The following is a 23,706-nucleotide window of genomic DNA, read 5'->3' as shown; positions in this document are numbered from 1 at the left end:
AGAAAAGTCGTTAAACAGTTAACAGAAGCATAATATCGTCGATTTATTGAAAAATTTAAACAGAAATACAAGTCATGACAGAAGGCGTAAGTTAAGGAATGACAATGATCATGACTTAAATCGTGACACAAGTTTTAATCGAACCATCATGATAAAGCTTGATTAATGACATAATACGCTTGACATGTTAAAAATTCCTAAATACAAGTTATGAGAAAAGTAATGATGAAAATTATGACATAAGAAATTTCGCCAGTTGTACCACGAGAGTTTAAACAAGGCTGTGTAAAGCAAAATTTTTTTCGTTGACAATATAATATGTTTTTAAACCTCAAGTTCGAGTAGGCGTTGACTCGCACGGACGTCAAAAACTTTCGATCCGCGAAAAAGTCGTTGTAACTGAGGAAGAAAAAAGTTTAAACAAGGAAGAACCAGTATCGAATTCAGTTGAAAATAACCGCAAAGGTGTACAAAATTGTTACGCGTGCTGTAGAGAAAAAAACTACAGGATGTGGGAAGAAACTAATCAGCTTCTGAAAATTTGGTTGCAGGTTTGATTTAAAAAGATTTACACATTGTATGATTTTTGTATAAAGTTATTTGTACATCAAGCATATGTACTCACTTGAGATTCCTCCAATCGAGACGTCATTCAAGGAATTTTAACTGATTTTATTGTATATTCCAAGCTGCCTCGCCTAGAACTGATCAAGAAAACTAAAACATAATATTTCCAATAAATTTCGGATACAACCAAACGAAATTGACTTCGAAAGGCCACCATTAGAAAATTCTTCTAAGCGAACTCGTGCAGCAAAATCCGTTCCAAATGGCATGGTTAATTAGGCATTATTAATGGCCACTCGTTCAGCCCGATCCCCGTTTGTGCGTTCATTTATTTGGACAGATATTTGGCAAATATGGCAAAACTCGCCACCCGTCGTCGTAGTTGGGTAATTAGTTTCCTCGTGTTTGCTCTCATTCGATGATGGGTGAGAAAAATCACAAGAAATCCTTCTTTCCGAAATTTCCCGTCCGGAAGAAGCCTTTGTAAACACGCACGGACGCAAGCACGCAATAAGATTGGTAATAGTTGGTCTTTGTTGTTTCGTTATCGTTTTTCCTCCAACTTCCGGCTCAACATTTCGCCATCCAGATTATCACACGAGACACGATATGGAAGGTCCTAAATGCCTTGAAGCAAAAAGTACAACACACACACCAGTCGGTCCCCGGCAAACGAAAAATATCCTACTATTAATGGTAGTTTTCCGCACAATGGCTTCATTCGATTCGGTAAGTTTCCCTTCGATTCTAACAAAAAGCGAGAGAGAACGCCGAGAAGATTGGGACAGATTAATCGGTACCGGATTAGTTGGCAACTTATCGTCATCTCCTTGGGCGGCCCGAGAAAGATTGCTTGGCAGGACGTTGCCCGAAAGAAAGTGTGAAAGTGGAAGGATTTCGATCCACTCCCACCGGAAAAAAAGAAAACATCCTACCACCCACTCTTCCATTTTCACATGAGGAATCGGGATCCAGTTTTCGCATTTTCGTTTCTCTCGGTAGGATTTTCCGGTACATTTTTCTCACTTCCTCCCATCTCGGGCGTTCGTTTTGCGTGTCTTGATTTGTTCTTTTCGAGGTTCCAGTTGCCGAGAATCTTTGCCGGAAGGCCCATGGCGTGTGCCACTCACTACTGTATTTCTTCATTCGAGCGACAAATTGTGCCTGTTAGGTTTTAATTAAGCCTAATTGCGCTACATGGAGAACACGAAGCTGGAAGCTGAGCACGAATGTCCGTGATTCGATGATCACTTCTAATGAAATTGATTCTTGTTTCTTCGTTCGTTTGGGACTTCCAGGAGGAAAACTTTAGCCGACTGGTGTTCGATTCGGTGGAAAAATGCTTTGTCAGACGTTAATCTCGTCGAATCGGTTCAGCAAAAATGTTGTAGGTTGACAGGCTGCTGAACAGGCTTCTTAATAGAGTAACGACATATTTTAATCAGAAATGCTTATTATGTTCTTTCTTTTGAATTTGGTACAAAAAAATTATTCTGAAGGTCGAATAGGAAAATCAGTCTAGGTAGGCCATTTTTTCATAAGCTCTCTAAAGACTTGGATTATGAATTTTGTTATGTCGAATGACAATTTTTGTCATGATTAATACCACCATTTGTATTAATGAAGCATGAGATGAAAAAGTTTTACAATCACTTATGTCATGACTTTTGTCTTGGTTTATGTCATAATTTTGGTCTGACTTGTGCCTTAACTTGTATCATGACTTGTGACATGACTTGTATCATGACATGTGACATGACTTATGTCCTGGCTTTTTTCATGATTTCAGCCGAAAATTGTATCATGACATTTAATTTTGAGTTGTGTGTTGATTTCAATTAAGATTTTGGGTCATGACTTGTGTCATGATTTGTGTCATGAATTGTATCATAACGTGTCATATGACTTTTGGACATATTTTGTGTCATGATTAAGCTTGCCAGATTGCCCGGATTTATCCGGGTTTGCCCGGATATTTGGTGCAAAATTTCGAGAAAGTCCGGTCCGGCCCGGTTGCCCGGATATCGCGAAAAAAGTCCGGATATTGCCCGGATTTTTTCACAATTTTCACAAAGAAACCAAAAAAAAATCAAAGTTTTTGAGTAAGTTTCAGCAAAATCGATTAACGGTATGGAAATTTTCAACGGTTGTTTCAAATAATTTCACTAATTTACTTTTATAAACCTTTAAATATTTAAGTGTTCCTAAAACTTTTTGGAAGTCTGCAATTACATTAATAAAATTTTAATTTCATTTTTTTTGCATTTTTTCTTTGCTTTTATATAGAATAACACCTAAATTTTGCCCGGTTTTTGCCCGGTTTTTGGATTTGAAAAATTGAAATCCATGCCCGGATTTTGCCAGGTTTTTTTGAAAAAATGCCCGGAATTGCTAGGCCCGGATGGGAGTGGAAAAAATTCTGGCAACCTTAGTCATGATTCGCCCATTAGCTCATGACTTGTGTCAAGACTTTTCTGAGACCGTATCATTCATTACGTGTGCCACGACTTGTGACATATCTTGTGTCGTGTCTTGTTACATGTCCTGTCTTTCGACTTGTATCGTGATTTGAGACAAGATTTTGGTCATGAATTGACCAGTCTAGTAAGTGGTCGCCATCGTTTAAACAACACATCGTTCTTGATAATCATGGAGACCGCCATTGTTGATTCGGAGAGCAAAACAAATTTAGATATTTTTAGTGAATAATGGAACTGATAAAAGTAAGCTGTTCGACTGTCATAGAAAATGTCGATCGTTTATAACTCGGATCAGGACATATCTGAGACCATTAGTGGTAAGAATAAGGTTTAGCAATTGCTTCGGTGGCATTTTCTTAGCTCGAAATCAAGCAAAGGAAAAGCTCAAAGCATTTGCTTAGTTTGGTATGAATAAACATTTGCTTAGTGGAAATGTACTAAAACTTCAAAACATAGCTTTTGCTTTGAAAAATAGAGCTATCCAACAAGCAGAATCTGTAGTTCTCTTAAGTAAATTAAAATAAAACGATCAGAAAATTGAAAATTCCAACTAAAACAGCCACGATCTCAGCGGTGCGGGTAAGAACGATCGAAAAGTATTCTATAGGCAATGCTGACAAGCTCTAAAAAGCACAGGTTGAAATTTTCGTTTGTTGATAGGACAATTCCAATTGGTCTAGAAAGTAAGAAACAGTTAGTTCACCTAAAAAACAAAATGTTTTACCACTACTTTAAAATCAATAAAAAATGTTTTTTTTTGTTAAAATTTATAAAAAAAAAATGTAAAAAATTATTAAAATGTTATTCTAAGTTCGAGCCAGTTGGGAATTCTTCCACTATTCCCGGTAATCTGGAATGTTTCCTATTCGATTTGTTCAATTTCAAATTCGAATCATTTCAAACAATGCCAAGAATATGAAAAAAAAAAATGGTTTTCCCTTCTATTTTTGTTTATCCATGTTGAAAATGCCCTTTTGAATTGTTTTGAAGTGCAATATTGCCAATTTGAAAAATTTATGACGTTATAAAAGAATTTTTATTAGAAAAGTCTGCTAACGAGCATGCTTAGAAAATGTAGCAGTTGCTCGGAGATTTGTCGAGCAATGGCCTCAGATTTGGGCATTATTCATACCAAACTAGCTTGTTCTAAAAGTAAAAGATTCTGTCAGAGAAAACACCTGTCAAAACAAACTTTTCATAGCAACCGAAGCAATCGCTTCAAGTGACTACTCGACTGCTCGATTTGGTTTAGCGAAAGCAATTGCTAGGTTTTTTTTTCATATCACCTCATGTTTGTCGATTTTCTCCAAATAAATTTCATCGACATAATGACTTTGAAACGGTCGGCTAGCTCAACTGGACTTATTCCCTCAGGGTCGGCTCTTGCTTGTGTGGAATATTCACCAACACACGACGCAGTGGAGGAGGATTGGCAAACCAAAGGGAAAGTAATTAGGTGGAACCCTTCCCAAAATATATCGGCTCTTATTTTAATGAAAGATTGAAAAGGTGGAAATTTACATTTTAAAGTTTTTATATTTTCTTTCTATCAGACAAACATTCAAAAGAAGGAAGGGAATTTGTTGCGGCCGATCAGCTACCTGGACATCTTGGACACGTGGCTCACCTTCGGACTTGGGCTTGAGGATCAGCAATAGGATCGGGCTAGAGGCACGTGTTTGAGGTTCAGCTTCGGATCTGGGTTTGAGATTCGGCTCCCGAACGAGTCTTGAGGTTCAGCTTCGAGGATGGACTTGAGTTTCGGACTTCTGACCTTGGCTTGGAGCTCGAGCTTGAGACTTGGGCTAGAGGCTCGAGCATGGGCTTGAGACTTGGGCTTTTTACCTTATCTTTTCGAGGTTCCGGCAGCTTGCAGCCTAGCACCATGTGGTCGAAGTCTAATCCCGCTGATGAATCGCAGAGCACGTTTGAGTTGAACCTGCGATCAATAGCAACGATGCGCCCGCGTTGCGATCGACAGCCGATGCTGGACCTGGTCCCCCGGGTCGGCGTGTATGGCAATTGCCTTCGTGGGTCAGAGGCACCACCGACCAGCCGAAATGCTTCCTTCCAATAATGTCGTCCTTGGACGAACGTTGTCGCGACCAGTGTGGATTGTCGAAACTGGGATCGGATGGATATTGACTCCCCAGCAGTGGTCCTCAAGGAGTCGAGGAGCCCTGCCGATTTGGTGCGTGTTGCTGTGTGTTGTGGCCTTGGATCGCACCGATGGATGCTTGCACAGTGCGAATTTGGGAATCTGATAATACCCGACTTTCGGGCCACTTTTCACACGCGGTCTTGTTAAACTTTTGCCGAACACAATTTGCGTCCGATCACCAGGACGGTCACGACAACTCTCCTCGATCTTGCCCGCCTAAAGCTGCACGATCCCTATTGTCCTCTCTCCTTCTCGCTTCCTCTCTCAGATATCCCGGATGTTAAATTCTCTTACGAAACGCAAACTCGATGATGCGATCTAGCTTATCGTTTCGCAAAGTTTAGACGAGGTATGGATTGGACAATAGGGTGACCACGGACTCAGTCCCACGTTAATGCATTCCTCCCGGGCACGGAAGCAGGCCCGCATCACGTAACCGGCCCGGGTGGAGTGTATAACAGGGCATCGCGCTCTGTAATACCCCGAACAAGCTATCTTCCATTGCAATGCTTAAATGAACGTGTTACTGTAAACTTACCAACTCGGTAACATTGGTTTTGTTGTTTTTTTAAGTAACTGATGGGTTGGAGTTAGGATGAAACATTGTAATAAGCTAGCTTAAGAAAACGGTGAAATTGAATTCAAACACGTGATGGACTGCGAAGTAGGCGAAACCGAAAAAGCACATGCGTTGAACTGAAGGCGTTGCTTGCGCTTGAACGCAACGACAACAACCATGCGTTCTGGAAGAACGCAGATAAGCAGCGAACATCGAGATGCGAGGTTTCTTGCTGAGGCAAGACAAATCACCAAGTCTCTTGGTTTCCGGCATTCTTCGAGGTAAGACGTTCACAGCAAGCGATCCGCAAAGTAAGTGTGTGAGACGAACCTCCAAAACCGAGCCGAACAAGCACCAGCAATTAGTTTGGCCAGACCTGGTGTCAACCCCGAAGACGAACAGCCGTAGGAAGAGGAAACCGACGAAGATCCAGCACGGGCAACAACAACTCCCGTGCAGTGCGTGCAATCCCAAGCAGCGTGTTGGTTGGTTAGATAAGCCAGCCACTACCTATTCCATCCCATCACCGAAAACCGAGCGTGTGGTTTGGTCTGCTTAGCCAAGGAGAGAGACCTAATCTACCAACCGTGCCGTGAGTGTGGTGTACGGGTACGGTATCGCACTTCTCCCGCCCCATCGAGGTATCTCCAAACGTTGCGGCCGGTGCAACGTGTCGGTCCAGCCGATAGGTCCCATAGACGCGTGTGTGGTTTGCCTATCCAAGCCCTGTAGAGAGACCGGATCGCCCAGCCGTGCCGTGAGCGTGGTGCGTCGTTCTGCGCCACTCCTCCCGTTCCATCCAGGCGTCGCCCGGTCCTTGGCGACTCAGACGACCGCCCCGAAGGTCCAGCCCCGCTACCATTCCGAACCCCGTGTGCTTGAATTGTGACATTGTGACATCCCATCGAGAAATCGCCGAATACACCAGATAAAACTAAGGTATTTATTTTACTAGGAATCCACCCATCCGAAAACTCCCCCAGCCTAACATACGCCCTGAGACCCAGGAACAAAAGAGGCCTTGAGCGCCCAAACCCGTTAGTCCCCGTGGCTTTAGACCAGGGACTGGGTGTTGCTGGGCAGCCCCTTCTGGGTTGACCCGTTCCTGGGGAAAAAGCAAAGTTTCACTAATCAAGTACCTTCCTATCAGACAACACAACTTGTTTTACAATATACCTAACTATAACGAAACAAAATGAGCCTACCCGCATAAATAATGATCATAACCAAACGTTTCCTGAAGAAGTCAAACGACGATTTGATGAAGCGTAAAAAACGTTTAACAAACGATTATTGACAATGTAAAATACATTGCTTTAATCGTGAATTTTGATTTGATGTTATTTTAAATATGTCGTTAGGTTATGTAACTGTTAAAAACTGTTAAGGCACTTATATGGAAGAACCGTTCTTCAAACAGTTTAGATATCGTCCAATAATCGATCATGGAAACCATAATTTGATATTCAAACTGTACATGTTAAAGTAATTCTTGAAGTTGTTTTGTAAAAAGATTCTTACAGTAAAAGTCGTAACACGATTTGTCAAAATGATCTTCCAACGTAATGCATACGTTTTTCGGAACCGTACGTGAATAACACGCACACATATGAACAAATTTTGGAGTTTTCGGATTTAGAAAAACTAAAAGTTCTCGCGTAATCATTTTATTTACATAATCACATTATCTTATTGCATACCTTATAAATTAGAAATACTGATATTTATTCCTCCATTAGGCGTAGTTTGTCCGGTTCTGATATCTTCCACAATTATTTTGCCTGTGCCGAAATTGTGTAGCAGCTAGCTGCCTTAGCCTGAAAGAAAAAATAAAATTGTTTTTATATTCTATAAGATGCTTTCACTAACTTTGTTTTTGCTACCTTAGTTTCGTTGAAAAGGTGCAAAAACAATTATCTTTTTCACCTACCTGTTACAAAAAAACAGCCCGATGCTCCTTGCCGCTGTGTTGAAACTTTTACAGCATCGCGCCGCCATAATCGTCTTCCGGCTATTTGATTTTATTATCCTTAGACGTAATTTATCGGAAGATTGACACCGGCGTTCCGAATTCTCCGAAATTAGCCCTAGAAACGCCAATTGTTTTCCGTCGAGAAGAAAAAAATACCGCGACGGACTGCGACAACAGAAAACATGGCTGGCGTGGAGAAGGGCAGAAAACAATCAGTGGTGCCAAGTGAAAAGATTTTTCAAAAACACGATATTTAATATTTTGTCATTAAGATTGTTTGAATCATTATTTATATTGTTAATGATACATGAGTTAAAGTAGAGTAAAATAAAAGCAAGTATTGAGAGGAATTTAAAATGGAATGTTTTCTTCGACTTTGCTTCAGAAAATCAAGTTTTTTTTTTCTTCATACCTTCTGTCAAAACTTCCATAAAATGTTTTTAGCGACTTGGCAAGCCTTTAACCGAAAAGGTCTGATGATTTCCTTTCGATTTTTTGTAGACTTTTTTTTTCTGATTTCGTTGAACGCTCTGACTACTGACTATTTTTTCTTTGTCGACTTACTTTATGTTGGATTTTCTTCGATCTATCTTTGGTTTGGTCTTTCGTTGCTTTGTCTTTGCTTCCGATATTTTTCACGACTCTCGACTTGAGGTCGATGAATGGTCAACTCTTGATCAATGTTCCAATAAGAAATTCTGCAAACTGTCGGCAGCCTAACAAGCTGTACTTTTTTTGTAGCAGTATTCTTAAAAATCTGCAATTTCTGTGCCAATCCGTTTTTCTACCGAAAGCAGAATCAGAAGCAATTTTTTTTCGTAGTAGCAGCCTCGACAATCTGCGCTCCCTGTGCCAATCCGTCTTTCTACCGGTGGCCGCATTTTTTTTAGGAGCAGCAGTTTTATAAATCGACGTTTCTTGTGTCAATCCGTCTTTCCATCGGAGGCCGAATCAGAAACATTTTTTCCGTAGCAGCAGCTTCGACAATTTGCGCTCCCTGTGCCAACCCATCTTTCTACCGAAGGCCGAATCAGACACAAATTTTTTGTAGTAGCAGCCTCAAAAATCAGTGCTTCCTGTGCCAATCCGTCTTTCTACCGGAGGCCGAATCAGAAACAAACTTTTCGTAGCAGCAGCCTTAAAAATCTGCGCTCTCTGAGCCAATCTGTTTTTCTATCGGAAACCGAATCAGAAACAATTTTTTTTTGTAGCAGCAGCCTTAAAAATCTGCGCTCCTTGTGCCAATCCGTCTTTCTGCCGGAGGCCGAATCAGATACTTTTTTTTGTAGCAGTATTCTTAAAAATCTGCAATTTCTGTGCCAATCCGTCTTTCTACCGGAGGCCGAATCAGAAACACATTTTTCCGTAGCAGCAGCCTTAAAAATCTCCGCGCCTTGTCTTAATCCGTTTTTCTGCCGGAGGCCGAATCAGATACTTTTTTTAAGTAGCAGTATTCTTAAAAATCTGCAATTTCTGTGCCAATCCGTCTTTCTACCGAAAGCAGAATCAGAAGCAATTTTTTTTCGTAGCAGCAGTCTCGACAATCTGCGCTCCCTGTGCCAATCCGTCTTTCTACCGGAGGCCGAATCAGAAACAATGTTTTTCGTAGCAGCAGCCCTAAAAATCTGGGCTCGTTATGTCAATGCGTCTTTCTACCGGAGACCGAATAGAAAAAAAAAAATAGTTGCAGCCTTAAAGATCAGCGCTCCCTGTGTCAATCCGTTTTTCCGTCGGAGGTCGAATCAGGAACAATGTTTTCGTAGCGGCAGCCTTAGAAATCTCCGCTCTCTGTGCCAATCCGTCTTTACATCAAAGGCAATAACAAACATTTTTTTTGCAGCAGCAGCCTAAAAAAAATCTCCGCTCCCTGTGCCAATTCGTCTTTCTGCCGGAGTCGGAATCAGAAAAAAAAATCGTAGCAGAAGCCTCAAAATCTGCGCTTCCTGCACCAATCCGTCTTTCTACCGAAGGTCGAATTAAAAAAAAAATCCGTTGCAACAGCTTTGAAAATCAGCGCTTCCTGTGTCAATCCGTCTTTCTACCGGAGGTATAATCATAAAAAAAAACTCGTAGCAGCAGCCTTCCCAATTTGTGTTCCTTGTACCCATCTGTCTTTCTACCGGACTCCGAATCAGAAACAGTTTTTCCGTTGCAGCTTCTTGTGCCAATGCGTCTTTCTACCGGAGGCCGAATCAGAAAAAAACTTTTCGTAGCGTCATTTCCATAGTCATTTCGTCAAACTTCAGTTGAGTTTTTATTCATATTCGTCGAGTTTTGAGTATGCGTCGACCTCCTGTTTCATAATTTTGATTGGCTTTTCGTAATTATTTCCATCATATTTTTATATATTTTCCAATGGTTTTCCATTGGCTTTTCATCGACCTTTAATCGACTTTTCGTTAACTCTGTCTAGAATTATTCGATTTTATGTCGACATTCGGTGAATTTTCGTTAAAACTCATTCAACTTTTGTCGGCTTCCATTGACTTTTGAAAATCGTTATTGTTTTTGTATCAGCTTGTTCATCAATTTTTACTCAAACTTGTTCTCCAACTTTTTGTTGACATCCCGTCGAAATTTCTTCGAACTTCGTCGATTTTTCATCGATCTTCCTTCGATTTTACTGTCAGCTAAACGACCATCTATCGCCTTAGTGACTTGCGTCAGTATTTCATCGATTTACTAACGACCTCGACCTTTCGTCGACTTTTCATCAAACTTGGGTGCTGGTTTTTTATCGATTTCTCGAGGACTTTTTATTGAATTTTCGTACGGTTTCCGTTGACCTTCAGTTTGCTTTACCAGGCAAAATTTTCTTCGACCTTCCTCGGTGACCAGACTTGTCTAAAAAGTCTTCCATCGGTCACGACCTTCCACTTGTTGTTAAACAACTGCTTATCGCCTTTTCGCCGATGTCGTCAGTTTTCCATCGACTTTTCATCAGTTTTTTCAGTCGATTTTTGATTGACTTTCCGTTGACTTTTCGTTGCCCCTTCATCAGTTTTCCGCGCAATTCATTTCACTTTTTTTTTTAAAGTTTCGACAGGTCGGCTTCTTTGGGATTTAATTTTGGTCGACGTTTTTTTCAAGCTTTCGTTAAGTTTTTGTCGGTATTCGCCAACTATTCATCGATATTGTTGAGTAAGGTTTTGTATTCAAATTTCTTTTCAATTTTTACTCAAACTTGTTCTCCAACTTTTTGTCGACATTCCGTCGAAATTTCTCCGATCTTTCGTCGATCTTCCTTCGATTTTTTGTCCGCTATACGACCTACTATCGCATTAGTGACTAGCGTCAGTATTTGTCGGTATTTCATCGGTTTACCATCAATATACCCTCGACCTTTTGTCGATTTCTCATCAAACTTCATCAGTTTTTCGTCGAAATTTATTGGACTTTTTTGAAGATAAGTTGCGACATTTCGACGTCTTTGGAGTTTTGGTCGACTTTTCTTCAAGCTTTCGTTAAGTTTTTGTCAGCATTCGCTGACTATTCATCATCAAATTTCTTAGGACTTTGTGTTAACCTTCTGTCGAATTTTTGGCTATCCTTCAACAACTTTTCAGAACACTTTTTTTGTTAATATTCTTTAACATTTAGGCGACTTTTTATCGGCTTCCCGTCGACTATCCGTCGACCTTTCGTCAACTTTCTTCGAATTTTTGTTGATATTAGTTGAATTTTCGTCGGTCTTGTCAACTTTCGAAGGACTTTTGGTCGAATTGGGTAGACATCTGATAATTTCATCGACCTTCCGTAGATTTTTCTTCGATTTTCTATCAAATTGGTACTTTTTGGTAATAATTCATCGATCTTTTGACGACATTTGTTCAAAGATCTGTCGATTTTCGATGGTCTTTCGTAGACGTATGTTGATCGTTTTTGGCCTGTTTTTATCTCTGCATCGTCACTTCTTTAATTTTCAATTCACTTGACAAAATTTTTAAAGGTAAAAGTTTTTTTTTATTCATTCGGTTTACTAAATTCCAAAAATGAATAGATTTAAGTTGACTACAGTTTCCGTCAAATATTGCCCAACTCCTCTAGGGGAAAACTCTTTTTTTTTTCTAAAAAAAACAACGGAAAACAAACTTCAACCACCAACTGCCTTAGGTAGTTTAAAAGTGCTGCTTTCACCTTGTTTACAGTTTTTCTCTACGAAAACAAAATTAAGAAGGACGAAAAATGTGCAGCATCCTCCGTGAGTGGTAAAGCTACTATTGAATGTATTTTTTTCTGCTGCCTCAAATCCAAAGAAATGCCGCAATATTCTCACGACGAGCGACGCCCAAGGCCAACAAAAGCATCACTGTTATTTTTTATCCCCGGATTTACCCTTTCTTTCCCGAGGTTTATTTTTTTTTTCAGGGATCGAAATTTGTGGCACTCGAAGACGTCGTCGTGACGCGAATTGAGTGCAAACGAGGCTACAAATGAGGAACGTGATCCCGGTGCAAATCTCCCAGGAAATAGTTTAAAATTCCTCTAACGTTTTGAGTTTTCTTTAAAATAAAAATGTATCGAGGAGAGCAAAAATAAATAAATAAAAGCAGACGAAAGCGAGCAAATAGTGATATGTGATGGGATTGTGTCTGTTTATATTTTTTTTATCCACTGTTGTCAGCGTCAGTTTCCTCATATCAAGAAAGCTGAGGTGAAAATGAAAATTATGCAAATTATGCGTCCATCATAATCATGCTCGGAATCAAGCTTCCGGAAATCCACTTTTCGCTCGCTGGCGAAAGCTCACGCGTGCCAGAGTGAAAATTTATCAATTTCACCAGCAAGAAATTCAGCTGTTTTCACAATATTGGGTGTGCCAAATGTGTTTTGTTTTCAGCAGCTTTCCAGAAATACATACATATGTGTGCGGTGGCTTCCACACATTTGGTGAAAATTTCCCCCCTTTTCATCGTCCTTCAAAATTGGTGTTGGGTGAAAACACAAACAACAGCTAACAAGACCACGAGCTGGCAAACTATCGCTGTTGTCAGTGCTCGACAGCACATCTACATATCTGTTGTGTGGCTGTGCTGCAAAATATAACAAATTGGAACGGGTTCCCAAGATTTTTTGATTTAAAAAAAGTTTGGTTCAAAGTGCTTAAAAATATCCAACCTTGAAAAAGTTCTGTGGAGAGTCGAAACGTTGAGCTGAGTCAAACGTACTCTAGTTCCATTTTGATTTGGAAAACTTATCGTCCGATAATTATTCCGAAAAAGTAGTTTCTGAAAACGATAATATTTGGGATTGACGTTTCGACTTTTCAAAACGAACTTTTTCAAGGAAATGGGATATCGTATAGTTTTTGGTACATTCCGTACAACTTTTTTATTTCAATATAAATCTAACTGATCATAGTTTTGAATTAATATTATTACAACATTTTTGGATTGACGTTTTGAGTTTTCGAAACCGACTTTTACGAAAAAACTTTTTCAGTTTTTTCTTATAATTTTCTGATAAATTCCCTGTCAATCTCAATCAATTTATTTTATCGTAATTTGGAGTTGTTGATCATATTTTGGAACGAATTTTCCAAGTTTGTTTTGCTGATTAAAAATAAGTTTTCAATTCACTTTTTTTTTTCAATTGGACAACCTTGAAGAAGTTCTGATTAAAGTCGAAACGTTGAGATGAGTCAATCGCATTTTATTTCCGTTTTTAATTGAGAAACTGGTCTTCCAATCATTTTTTCTGGAAAATTAGCTTGCTTAAAAAATCATCAACGTTTCGACTTTTTAAAACCGACTTCTTCAAGGAAACATTTGAGTGTTTTCATAATTAAAAAAAAAAAATTTCAAAGCATCATATTTTTCAAAATAAAAACTGGTAATTTGACCATATTATTAAACGAGTAGTCCTCAAAGACTTTTTTTTAGACATTTTGATTAATCTGGTTTCGATTTTCCGTAAGGAACATATTTACTCAAATTTTGTACAATTTCATAAAATTCATCCCAAAACCTGAGAAACACTGACCGAGAGAAAAACTATCCATCGTAAAGCGAGCAGACGACATCAGAGACATGGATCTTTTCCGGTCTATTGGCACACACAACCGGCAGGCAGTGTGGGCTTCCCCGGTTAGCAGTTAGTAGTTAGTTGATCTGCCTCCGTCTCCTTCTGTCTAGGACCGGAATCGTTGTTTATGTCAACTTACATTACACGTACATACATACGTTTGTTTCCCCCCGGCTTTTGTGGCTTGACAAAAAGGATATCTTTTCCCCCCGGCTTTCCGTTTCCGTGTAAAAGCGAGTTGTCAGCCAAGGTCCTTTGGGATTTTCATTTTTCAGCCAAATGCCAAAGTTGACACATAAACGCATGTAACTCGACTGCCTGTCTGCCGGTGTGCGAAATTTAAACGTCCCAGTCCTTGCTGTTACTTCTGCATACATTTAGCATGATTAGACTTCCAGCTGGGTTGTCATTTTGATGTCACATTTGGAAGAGCAACTCATTTGTGGTTGTTTAAATGTTAAAGCTGAAATTTTTTGAAGAATACATTTTCCCAAAATTGAAGAATTTTCCCAATCGACCAATATTGTTACGAATGATTCAATCAGTATAATTCTGTCATCGTTTATCGCCGGAATCGAGTCATTCGTCGCTCGTTCGCTTGCCGGCAGATGGCACGTAATCGTGCCAATAAGTGGATAAATTATCTCCCGGAATCGAATTTCCCGAATCCAAACACAGATAGACAGAGGACAGGCGTGCTGCTCAATTTGAAGTCTAACAGCCGCTATATAACAACATACTCACCGAGCGACAGCTTCTCGCCGGAATCCGGTGGCAGTGTGAACCCGAGCAGGGCCATCGACGCAATCAGCACGCACGGCACGATCAGGTTGAAGAAGTAGTAGAGCGTCTTCCGGCGGATCAGGATCGCGAACGTGATGTCGATGTACGGCTCCGGGCAGCAGTTGTAGTAGATTTCGTTCCGCTTGCCGGGCACACCTGCCGGGGAGAAAATTTGGAGAAAAAAAATCAGCTGAGGAACAGTGGCGTTAAACTTTTTTTTTCTAAATTCAAACTTTTAACCCTTTTTTTTCAATTTAACTTTTTTACATTTTTACATTTTTACATTTTTACATTTTTACATTTTTACATTTTTACATTTTTACATTTTTACATTTTTACATTTTTACATTTTTACATTTTTACATTTTTACATTTTTACATTTTTACATTTTTACATTTTTACATTTTTACATTTTTACATTTTTACATTTTTACATTTTTACATTTTTACATTTTTACATTTTTACATTTTTACATTTTTGAATTTTTACATTTTTACATTTTTACATTTTTACACTTTTGAATTTTTACATTTTTACATTTTTACATTTTTACATTTTTACATTTTTACATTTTTGAATTTTTACATTTTTACATTTTTACATTTTTACATTTTTACATTTTTACATTTTTACATTTTTACATTTTTACATTTTTACATTTTTACATTTTTACATTTTTACATTTTTACATTTTTACATTTTTACATTTTTACATTTTTACATTTTTACATTTTTACATTTTTACATTTTTACATTTTTACATTTTTACATTTTTACATTTTTACATTTTTACATTTTTACATTTTTTACATTTTTACATTTTTACATTTTTACATTTTTACATTTTTACATTTTTACATTTTTACATTTTTACATTTTTACATTTTTACATTTTTACATTTTTACATTTTTACATTTTTACATTTTTACATTTTTACATTTTTACATTTTTACATTTTTACATTTTTACATTTTTACATTTTTACATTTTTACATTTTTACATTTTTACATTTTTACATTTTTACATTTTTACATTTTTACATTTTTACATTTTTACATTTTTACATTTTTACATTTTTACATTTTTACATTTTTACATTTTTACATTTTTACATTTTTACATTTTTACATTTTTACATTTTTACATTTTTACATTTTTACATTTTTACATTTTTACATTTTTACATTTTTACATTTTTACATTTTTACATTTTTACATTTTTACATTTTTACATTTTTACATTTTTACATTTTTACATTTTTACATTTTTACATTTTTACATTTTTACATTTTTACATTTTTACATTTTTACATTTTTACATTTTTACATTTTTACATTTTTACATTTTTACATTTTTACATTTTTACATTTTTACATTTTTACATTTTTACATTTTTACATTTTTACATTTTTACATTTTTACATTTTTACATTTTTACATTTTTACATTTTTACATTTTTACATTTTTACATTTTTACATTTTTACATTTTTACATTTTTACATTTTTACATTTTTACATTTTTACATTTTTACATTTTTACATTTTTACATTTTTACATTTTTACATTTTTACATTTTTACATTTTTACATTTTTACATTTTTACATTTTTACATTTTTACATTTTTACATTTTTACATTTTTACATTTTTACATTTTTACATTTTTACATTTTTACATTTTTACATTTTTACATTTTTACATTTTTACATTTTTACATTTTTACATTTTTACATTTTTACATTTTTACATTTTTACATTTTTACATTTTTACATTTTTACATTTTTACATTTTTACATTTTTACATTTTTACATTTTTACATTTTTACATTTTTACATTTTTACATTTTTACATTTTTACATTTTTACATTTTTACATTTTTACATTTTTACATTTTTACATTTTTACATTTTTACATTTTTACATTTTTACATTTTTACATTTTTACATTTTTACATTTTAACGTTTTTACAGTTTGACATTTTTAATATTTAGATTTTTACATTTTAACATTTTTCTTTTTTACATTTTAACATTTTAAAATTTTAACATTTCCATATCATCAAAATTTATCATTTTAACATTTTTATATTCTTACATTTTTACACTTTCAATTCTTTATTTTTGTACTCATTAACTTTATGTCTTTTTATTTTTTTACTATTGTACTAGTTTACTTCTTAACTTTTTGATTACTTTTTGATTTTTTTATTTTTTAAATTTGAACATTTTAAATTCGAACTTCTAACTTTTTTTAATTTGGAGTTCTGGACTTGAAAAGTTTTTTTCTTTTTCAATTTTTTTACTTTTTTAATGTTCAATTTTTTTTAATTTTTTTTACATTTTGCCTTTTGAATTTAGAGTTTTAGATTTTTAGGTTTTGAGATGATGAGATGAAATTTTCACATTTTCAGATTTTAAGATTTTTGCGCCATATTAGTGTTTCGACATTTCTTTTCACGATGCACGTCTCTTCTCAAATGGATTTATTCCGTAGAGTTGTTTTGAGCTGAAGCTTTAAAGCTTTTTTGTCAAGATTTCTCTAGATTGTTTCATCGCCGAACAAATATTTATCCCTGGAGTGAATACTCAACCATTTTCATAAGAAAAGTGCCTCAAGCAACCGAAAGAACAAAAAAAAAAATGAACAACAAAATTGAAACACCGTTCGAAGTGTGAAACTCATTCGACTAAACCTTTTCCTCAGCACCACCTCACTGTCGAGGGTAAATAAACGATTTTCACAGAAAGTAAAAACAATGAACACAGCAGTAAAAAACAGAAAAAAATCAACACAAAAACGGAAGAAAAGTTAGCGAATTGGATTCCGCGGCAATTTTTCGCCGAGAAAAGGGAGCAAAATGTGAAAGCAAAAAAGCAGAAAGACTTAAGGCAAACTCAAATAGTGTGAGCTATACAATAACTACTATTACGAGCAAGTTGGTGCAATAAAATCTGCAGAATGTTAGCTTTCTCAAAGGTTCAGAAAACTGGAAAATTTGGAGGGAAGGAGAACTGCTGAGAAATATTACGCAACAAAAACAATCCTGAAGTGAATTGTTGGGTTGGTTTTGTTGTGTTGTTTTTTTCGAAAGAATTTTTTTTCTCTCCCAGTAGATGAGAATGCGATAACGAAACCCTTTCGCTTCGAATGCCACTTTTTTTTTTCAAATTCCTTCTCCCTCTTCCACGCTTTGTCTTGTGGATCTTGTTTGCGGTTTTCTTACCTAACAATTCCCATTCGCCGTTTGTGATGAAACTGCTGATATCGCCACCGGATTCGTCCTGAAGTTGCAGGTCCAGCTAGGGTGAGAGAGAGCGAGAGAGAAAGAAAACAAATGGGTGTATTATTATTTTAAAATTGCAAGTTTGTTGCCATGCTGAAGGATGAAGTCGTAAAAATAGCACAACACAGTGTCCATCAATCCACCGGGAGTTGATTGTGTGTAATTGAACTAGTGGTTCAATTTATTTTAAACGATTTTTTTTAATGATTAGGACTTAAAAACTTTACGATAGCATATACCTATTGATTTATTCAACAAGGACCTCATCCAATTTTGTAATTTAAGAGCCACTTTTTTTTTGTTCATCCGATTGTTTATTTAAAATCGTAAGAAAATGACTAAAAAGAATGTTTATACCATTTTGTGAATCCAAAAGTATTTTCAACCTTTTTTTTTCACAATTCTTCTTTCTATGTATTCCAAGGAAATCACGTACCACCTCTATTTTTACACATTTGTAAGTTTTTAACTTTCAGGCCTATTTGCTTATCTGGTTATACGGCTATTTTTTTATGACATTCTGGATTCTGTATTGCCAAAATTTTCAAACCTGTCGAAATGTTCTACATTTTCAAATTGGTCAAAATTGTGAAAATTATCAATAATGTCGAAAATTTCAAAATTAACGACATTGTCTTGAAAGTATCATTTTCAAAGTTGCCAGATCTTAAAAAAAATGGACCGTTACCAAAACTGCCAAAATGATTTAGAATGTTAAAAATGTCAAAAATTCCAAAATTGTCAGAAAAAGGCAAAAATATCAAAACTAACAGAATGACATATATGTCAAAAATGTTGAAATTCAAGATTGTGAAAACTGTCGAAAATGCAAAAAATGTCCAAATTGTCAAGTTATCAATTATTCAAATTGGCTAAACTACCAAAATTGTCGGAATTGACAAAGTGCTAGCATCTTACCGGGATTCGTTCTCATACCCGCTGGCTTAGAAGACTTGAAGGCTATCCTCTACGCCACGGGCTGCGGCTAAATTACCTTGAAAATCGTGATTAATAACTGTCATGGTTCTACGACATTTGTTTAACGTATTACGTATAGGAAGACTTGCACTTCGTGGGATTGAAAGACTCAGGCGTTCGGAATTTATACAAATATTGCGTATTCAGAGGAAAATTGGATTTACGCAACGGTAGTGAGACCCCAAATTTGACAACCGTAATTTTACAGCTCTGCTGACGTCAGTGTAGCCAAGAAACACTAGAGCAAATCATCATATGATATTGTTTCTAGCGGAATTGGATGATCGGGAATTTCGGAGATAACTAGACTTAATTTGCTGGACAAAAGTATATTGCACAAAAAAGACGAATCAAAACGCGATGGTTCGGACAAGAACAGAAATTTGTATTTTGCCACGATCAACCGGAAACGAAAAACAAAGGGACGCGTGCGTACTTTTCTGATGGGCAGTTTATTGGATTCTAAATCTATTGCCTATACGATACAGGCACAGGGCTATTGGTGCCAGATTTGAGGCGTTATATTTTTGGAGAGCGAGAGACATTTAAAATATTTATGAATGAAGACGTGTTTGAATAGGGATTGCGACAACCGGATTTTTGTACAAACAGATATGTATACCGTTTTTTTAAAGGTGCACTAATTATTATTTGAATGAATGAATCGACTTTTCGGCGATTTTTGTAAATTTTTAGATATAGATTATTAGTCGGTTACTTTACTTTAAAACATCTATGACTTATTTGAAACATTCTTTGTACTGTATATCTATATATATATATATATAAAAAGCAATTTCTGTGGGTTTGTTTGTTTGTTTGTTTGTTTGTTTGTTTGTTTGTCCTCTATAGACTCAGCCGTCTTAAGAGCTAGAGAGCTGAAATTTGGCATGGATGCTCATTAGGATCAGGAATGATGAAAAATGTTTTCAGATATCCGGATGACCCCTTTTGAAGAGGGTCGTCCATACAAGACAAATATTATTTTCGCGATATTGACGTTATTTTTTGTCGGATTGTGATGAAAATTTGCACGTGGGGGTTTCGAGAGATGAGCAATTGATTTCAGGTATTGCATGTTGGGTGAGGGGTCGGAAAAAGGGGTCGTCCATATGAACTTTTCACTGTTTTTGCAATATTGACGTTATTGTACATCGGATTTAGATTAAAATTGATACACGAAAGTTTTTAGGGACGGGCAATCGATTTCAGATTTTAGATTTTATGTGAGGGGCCAACAAAAGGGGTCGTCCATATTAACTGTTCGCTATTTTTACGATATTATCGTTATTATACATAGGATTCAGATGAAAATTGGTACACGAGACTTTTGAATGACGTGCAATCGATCTTAGGTATCAAATTCAATGTAAGGGACCGGCAAAAGGGGTCGTCCATATTACTTTTCAATATTTTTGTGATATTGACGTTATTATACATCGGATTGAAAATAAAATTTGCGCTCGGATATTCGTAGGGACGGGCAATCGATTGCCGATATTAAATTTTGTGGGAGGGGTCAACAAAAGGGGTCGTCCATATTATCTGTTTGCTATTTTTGCTGTACTGGCGTTATAAAACATCGGATTCAGATGAAAATTGGTAAATGAGAGTTTTGAATGACGTGCAATCGATGTCAGGCATCAAATTCAGTGTAAGTGGCCGACAAAAGGGGTCATTCATGTTACCTTTTCAATATTTTTGTGATATTGAGATTATTATACATCGTATTGAGTTGAAAATTTGCACCTAGGAATTATTAAGGACGAACAATTGATTCATATTATCCAATTTTGGCTCAAGGGTCCGCCAAAAGGGTTGTCCATATTAACTATTCACTGATTTTTGGTGATGTTGACGTTATTTTGCAATGGATTGATTTGAAAATTTGCACCCGGGAGTTTTGAGGGAAGAACAATCGATTTCGAAGTTTGTTAAAGAGGCCACCGAAAGGGGTTTGATGTTTTAGCAATAATTCCGTTTTTAAGCAACGATCGAGGCGAAATTTATACACGGGGGTTTGGACGGTCACTTGATTTCTGATTTCAATATTTGAATCAAACGACAATAAGGGGGTCTTCCGTATTAACTGATAAATTTATTTTTGCAATAATTTTGTATCGCATCGAGACGAAAATTCATATACGGGGTTTTTGGCACGGTCATTTGATTCCTGATTTCAAATTGTTGGAAATCATAGCAGTCAGCGATTTACAGCTATTTGTATATAAGGAGCATAGCAACTCAAGTTGCTATGTACGTAGTATATAAGTATCCTAGACGTTGTGGTTGCTATGGCAATACTAATAACAACGACTAGGGTATAAAAGCAACCAGCCTAGTATCATAAGTTGTCCTGTAATAAACCATCATCGAAAACGTAAAGACGTGTTTCTCAATAGGTTATGGGCCCAGTCACGCCATACCTAAGAGTGCAAGAAACCAGGTTGGTTTTCTGATTTTCTTCCACATAGAGCTCTTTCTGCTGCTGTTAATCCCAAACAGGTTCCTGAACGTGGTACCGATGTCGATGGTCATCCAACCGAAGTTGAAAGGCGGCAAGCGATCCAAGGCGAGCAAATGGCGTTGCAGGATCATCAGAATTGGACAGTTGTTGAACGGTCAAAGAAACGTCGTTTCAAAATTGGATGCCCAGCCAGACGGAGCACATGAGGTGTTCAGAGGGGGTGCGACTGTAATCCGACAGTCATCCAGATGTAGGCGGTTTATCTAGTGAAGTTAACAAACGTTGGTTCTAGCTTCAAAGTTAATAGATTCAAATATCTGAGAGGGGGTGTTGGAAATCATAGCAGTCAGCGATTTACAGCTATTTGTATATAAGGAGCATAGCAACTCAAGTTGCTATGTACGTAGTATATAAGTATCCTAGACGTTGTGGTTGCTATGGCAATACTAATAACAACGACTAGGGTATAAAAGCAACCAGCCTAGTATCATAAGTTGTCCTGTAATAAACCATCATCGAAAACGTAAAGACGTGTTTCTCAATAGGTTATGGGCCCAGCACGCTTCCACTGCAATGTTGGCATTCGCCGATCAAAGCAACACACGCAGTGCAACGCTAAGAGTTTTTCGTGTATATAAACAAGCGGGTTACGCAAAATAAAGTCATTCCAGTTTTAACCACAGAACGTGTTGGTTGTTTTGTCTCTCCTTTCCATTCCGAAAGTGCTCCCTGTCTAACAGGTTATGGGCCCAGCACTAGTGGAAAGGAGGAGAGTGGAATCGGTAGTGGTATCCAGCCAGGAGGAAGCCAATGGGAGGACGAGCCAGCGCCGGGAATCCAAAGGAACGTCGTCGAGCCAGAACCGTGTGAGGTTGTCGGACCAGGAGCCTGGTAGGTCGTCGGACCGGGAAGCCAGCTGGAGTTCGGCAAGCCAGGAGACACGGGAGGGAGGTCGTCGGACAGGTGCTTTGGAAGGTCGTTGGTCCGGATCCATTGAGAGAGGACCGGAATCACTGGTGGTTCGTCGTGCCGGAAGCCATGGGAGGTTGGCGGACAGGAACCGTGGAAGGTCGTGAAGTTGGAGGCCAGGAGGTGGTCGTCGGACCAGAAACCTCTGGTGGACTCACGAACCGGGAACTACGGAAGGTCGTCAAGCCGGTGCCATGGAAGGGTGTCGGACCGGGAAGCCAGGAGGTCGTTGGGCTGGTGCCACTGGGAGGCGTTAGGCCTCAGGAGGAGGGTCGAAGCGTAGAGCGACGCGTAGCATACGACAGAGAAAAGTTATCGTCCATATTACGTGTTCAACATTTTTGTAATTATTGCCTAACAATGCATTTGGAAATGCATCTGAAAATGCCTGGCAATTGACATTCATTCAAACTGTTCATGACGTATTCTAAATTAAATGCGAAACGGAGTTCGTATGGGATCAGCTAGTTATATCATAATGTTGAATGTTTGTGTTAACTCAATTCATTCAAATTTAGGAGTTCAAGTTTAGTTTCTATTCAATATTTTTATCGCGCTAGCACCAAATTTAACTTCAAAAGTTGGACTTCCAATCTACGACGGAGAAATATTATGTTTGTACTAGATTGTCGGAAGTATGTGTTTGTTTGTTTGTTTTCTATTCCAGTTGAGTAAGAATACAATATTATTTTCAATTACTACTTCCGATGTACACAATTTGTCATTCACGTTCACTTATTTTAATTTTAATTTTAATCCTATTCTATTTTATTTCCTATAACTAATAATTTTCACAGTTAGAATCCAACGCGGCTGCTAAATCTGATGCTGTTTCCAGTAGTTCAGACATTCTCTTTTAAAAATGGCTTCTGGTTGTATACGCTTAACATTCGGGAGTAATGAGTTGTAGTTGACAACACCTTTCACAAAAACAGATTTTGCATACAAAGTGGTCCTATTAGTAGGCACAACATAATTGCGCAAATGGCTTCCTTGAGCGCATATGAGCTTTTCAAATAGTGCGGGGGGATAACGAGTCGAACCAAGCTTACGCATAAACATGCAGGATCTGAATGCATAGCAGTGATTGAAATCCTCACCAATTTTCTCATCAGAGGCTCTCAAAATACACGCTTTGAGGCTTCGCATAGTAATACAGGAGACGATACATATACATTCATTCAAACCTCCCCCCATGAGGAGGATCTGCTCTGAGAGACACTATTCGTTTGCTGCCCCGAACGAACTCTCTCAACGTTCGGTTGCTACATGATGCATGAAGAAGACGAGGCACACATACTCATTTACGTTATTGAATTTGATGGACTCAAGCCGATAGCTGTCGTTAAGGAGAACATCTTCAACCTCACCGCAAAGGTTGAGGCAACAACGACAACAATCGAACTTATTGCATTGCATAGGCCCGCAACGTATGGAGCAAGGAGAGGGGA

At 37.3% G+C, this 23,706-nt stretch overlaps 1 protein-coding gene across 1 annotated transcript in view; it reads right to left on the bottom strand.

The window, feature by feature from the left end:
- The window catches only part of LOC129751952 (neuronal acetylcholine receptor subunit alpha-7), a 658,912-nt gene that overhangs the window by 68,186 nt on the left and 567,020 nt on the right, over positions 1 to 23,706 (bottom strand). Inside the window, exons 6-7 of the mRNA XM_055747751.1 lie at positions 17,782 to 17,857; positions 14,508 to 14,702 (exon numbers count right to left, since the gene is read on the bottom strand). Coding sequence (XP_055603726.1) covers positions 14,508 to 14,702; positions 17,782 to 17,857 — 271 coding nt within the window. The remainder of the gene's footprint in view (positions 1 to 14,507; positions 14,703 to 17,781; positions 17,858 to 23,706) is intronic.

The sequence above is a fragment of the Uranotaenia lowii genome, chromosome 1, assembly GCF_029784155.1.
Source record: "Uranotaenia lowii strain MFRU-FL chromosome 1, ASM2978415v1, whole genome shotgun sequence".
In the NCBI taxonomy this organism is placed as follows: Eukaryota; Metazoa; Arthropoda; class Insecta; order Diptera; family Culicidae; genus Uranotaenia; species Uranotaenia lowii.
The sequence above is the reverse complement of the archived record's forward strand: the minus strand, read 5'-3'. Positions and strand labels throughout refer to the sequence as shown.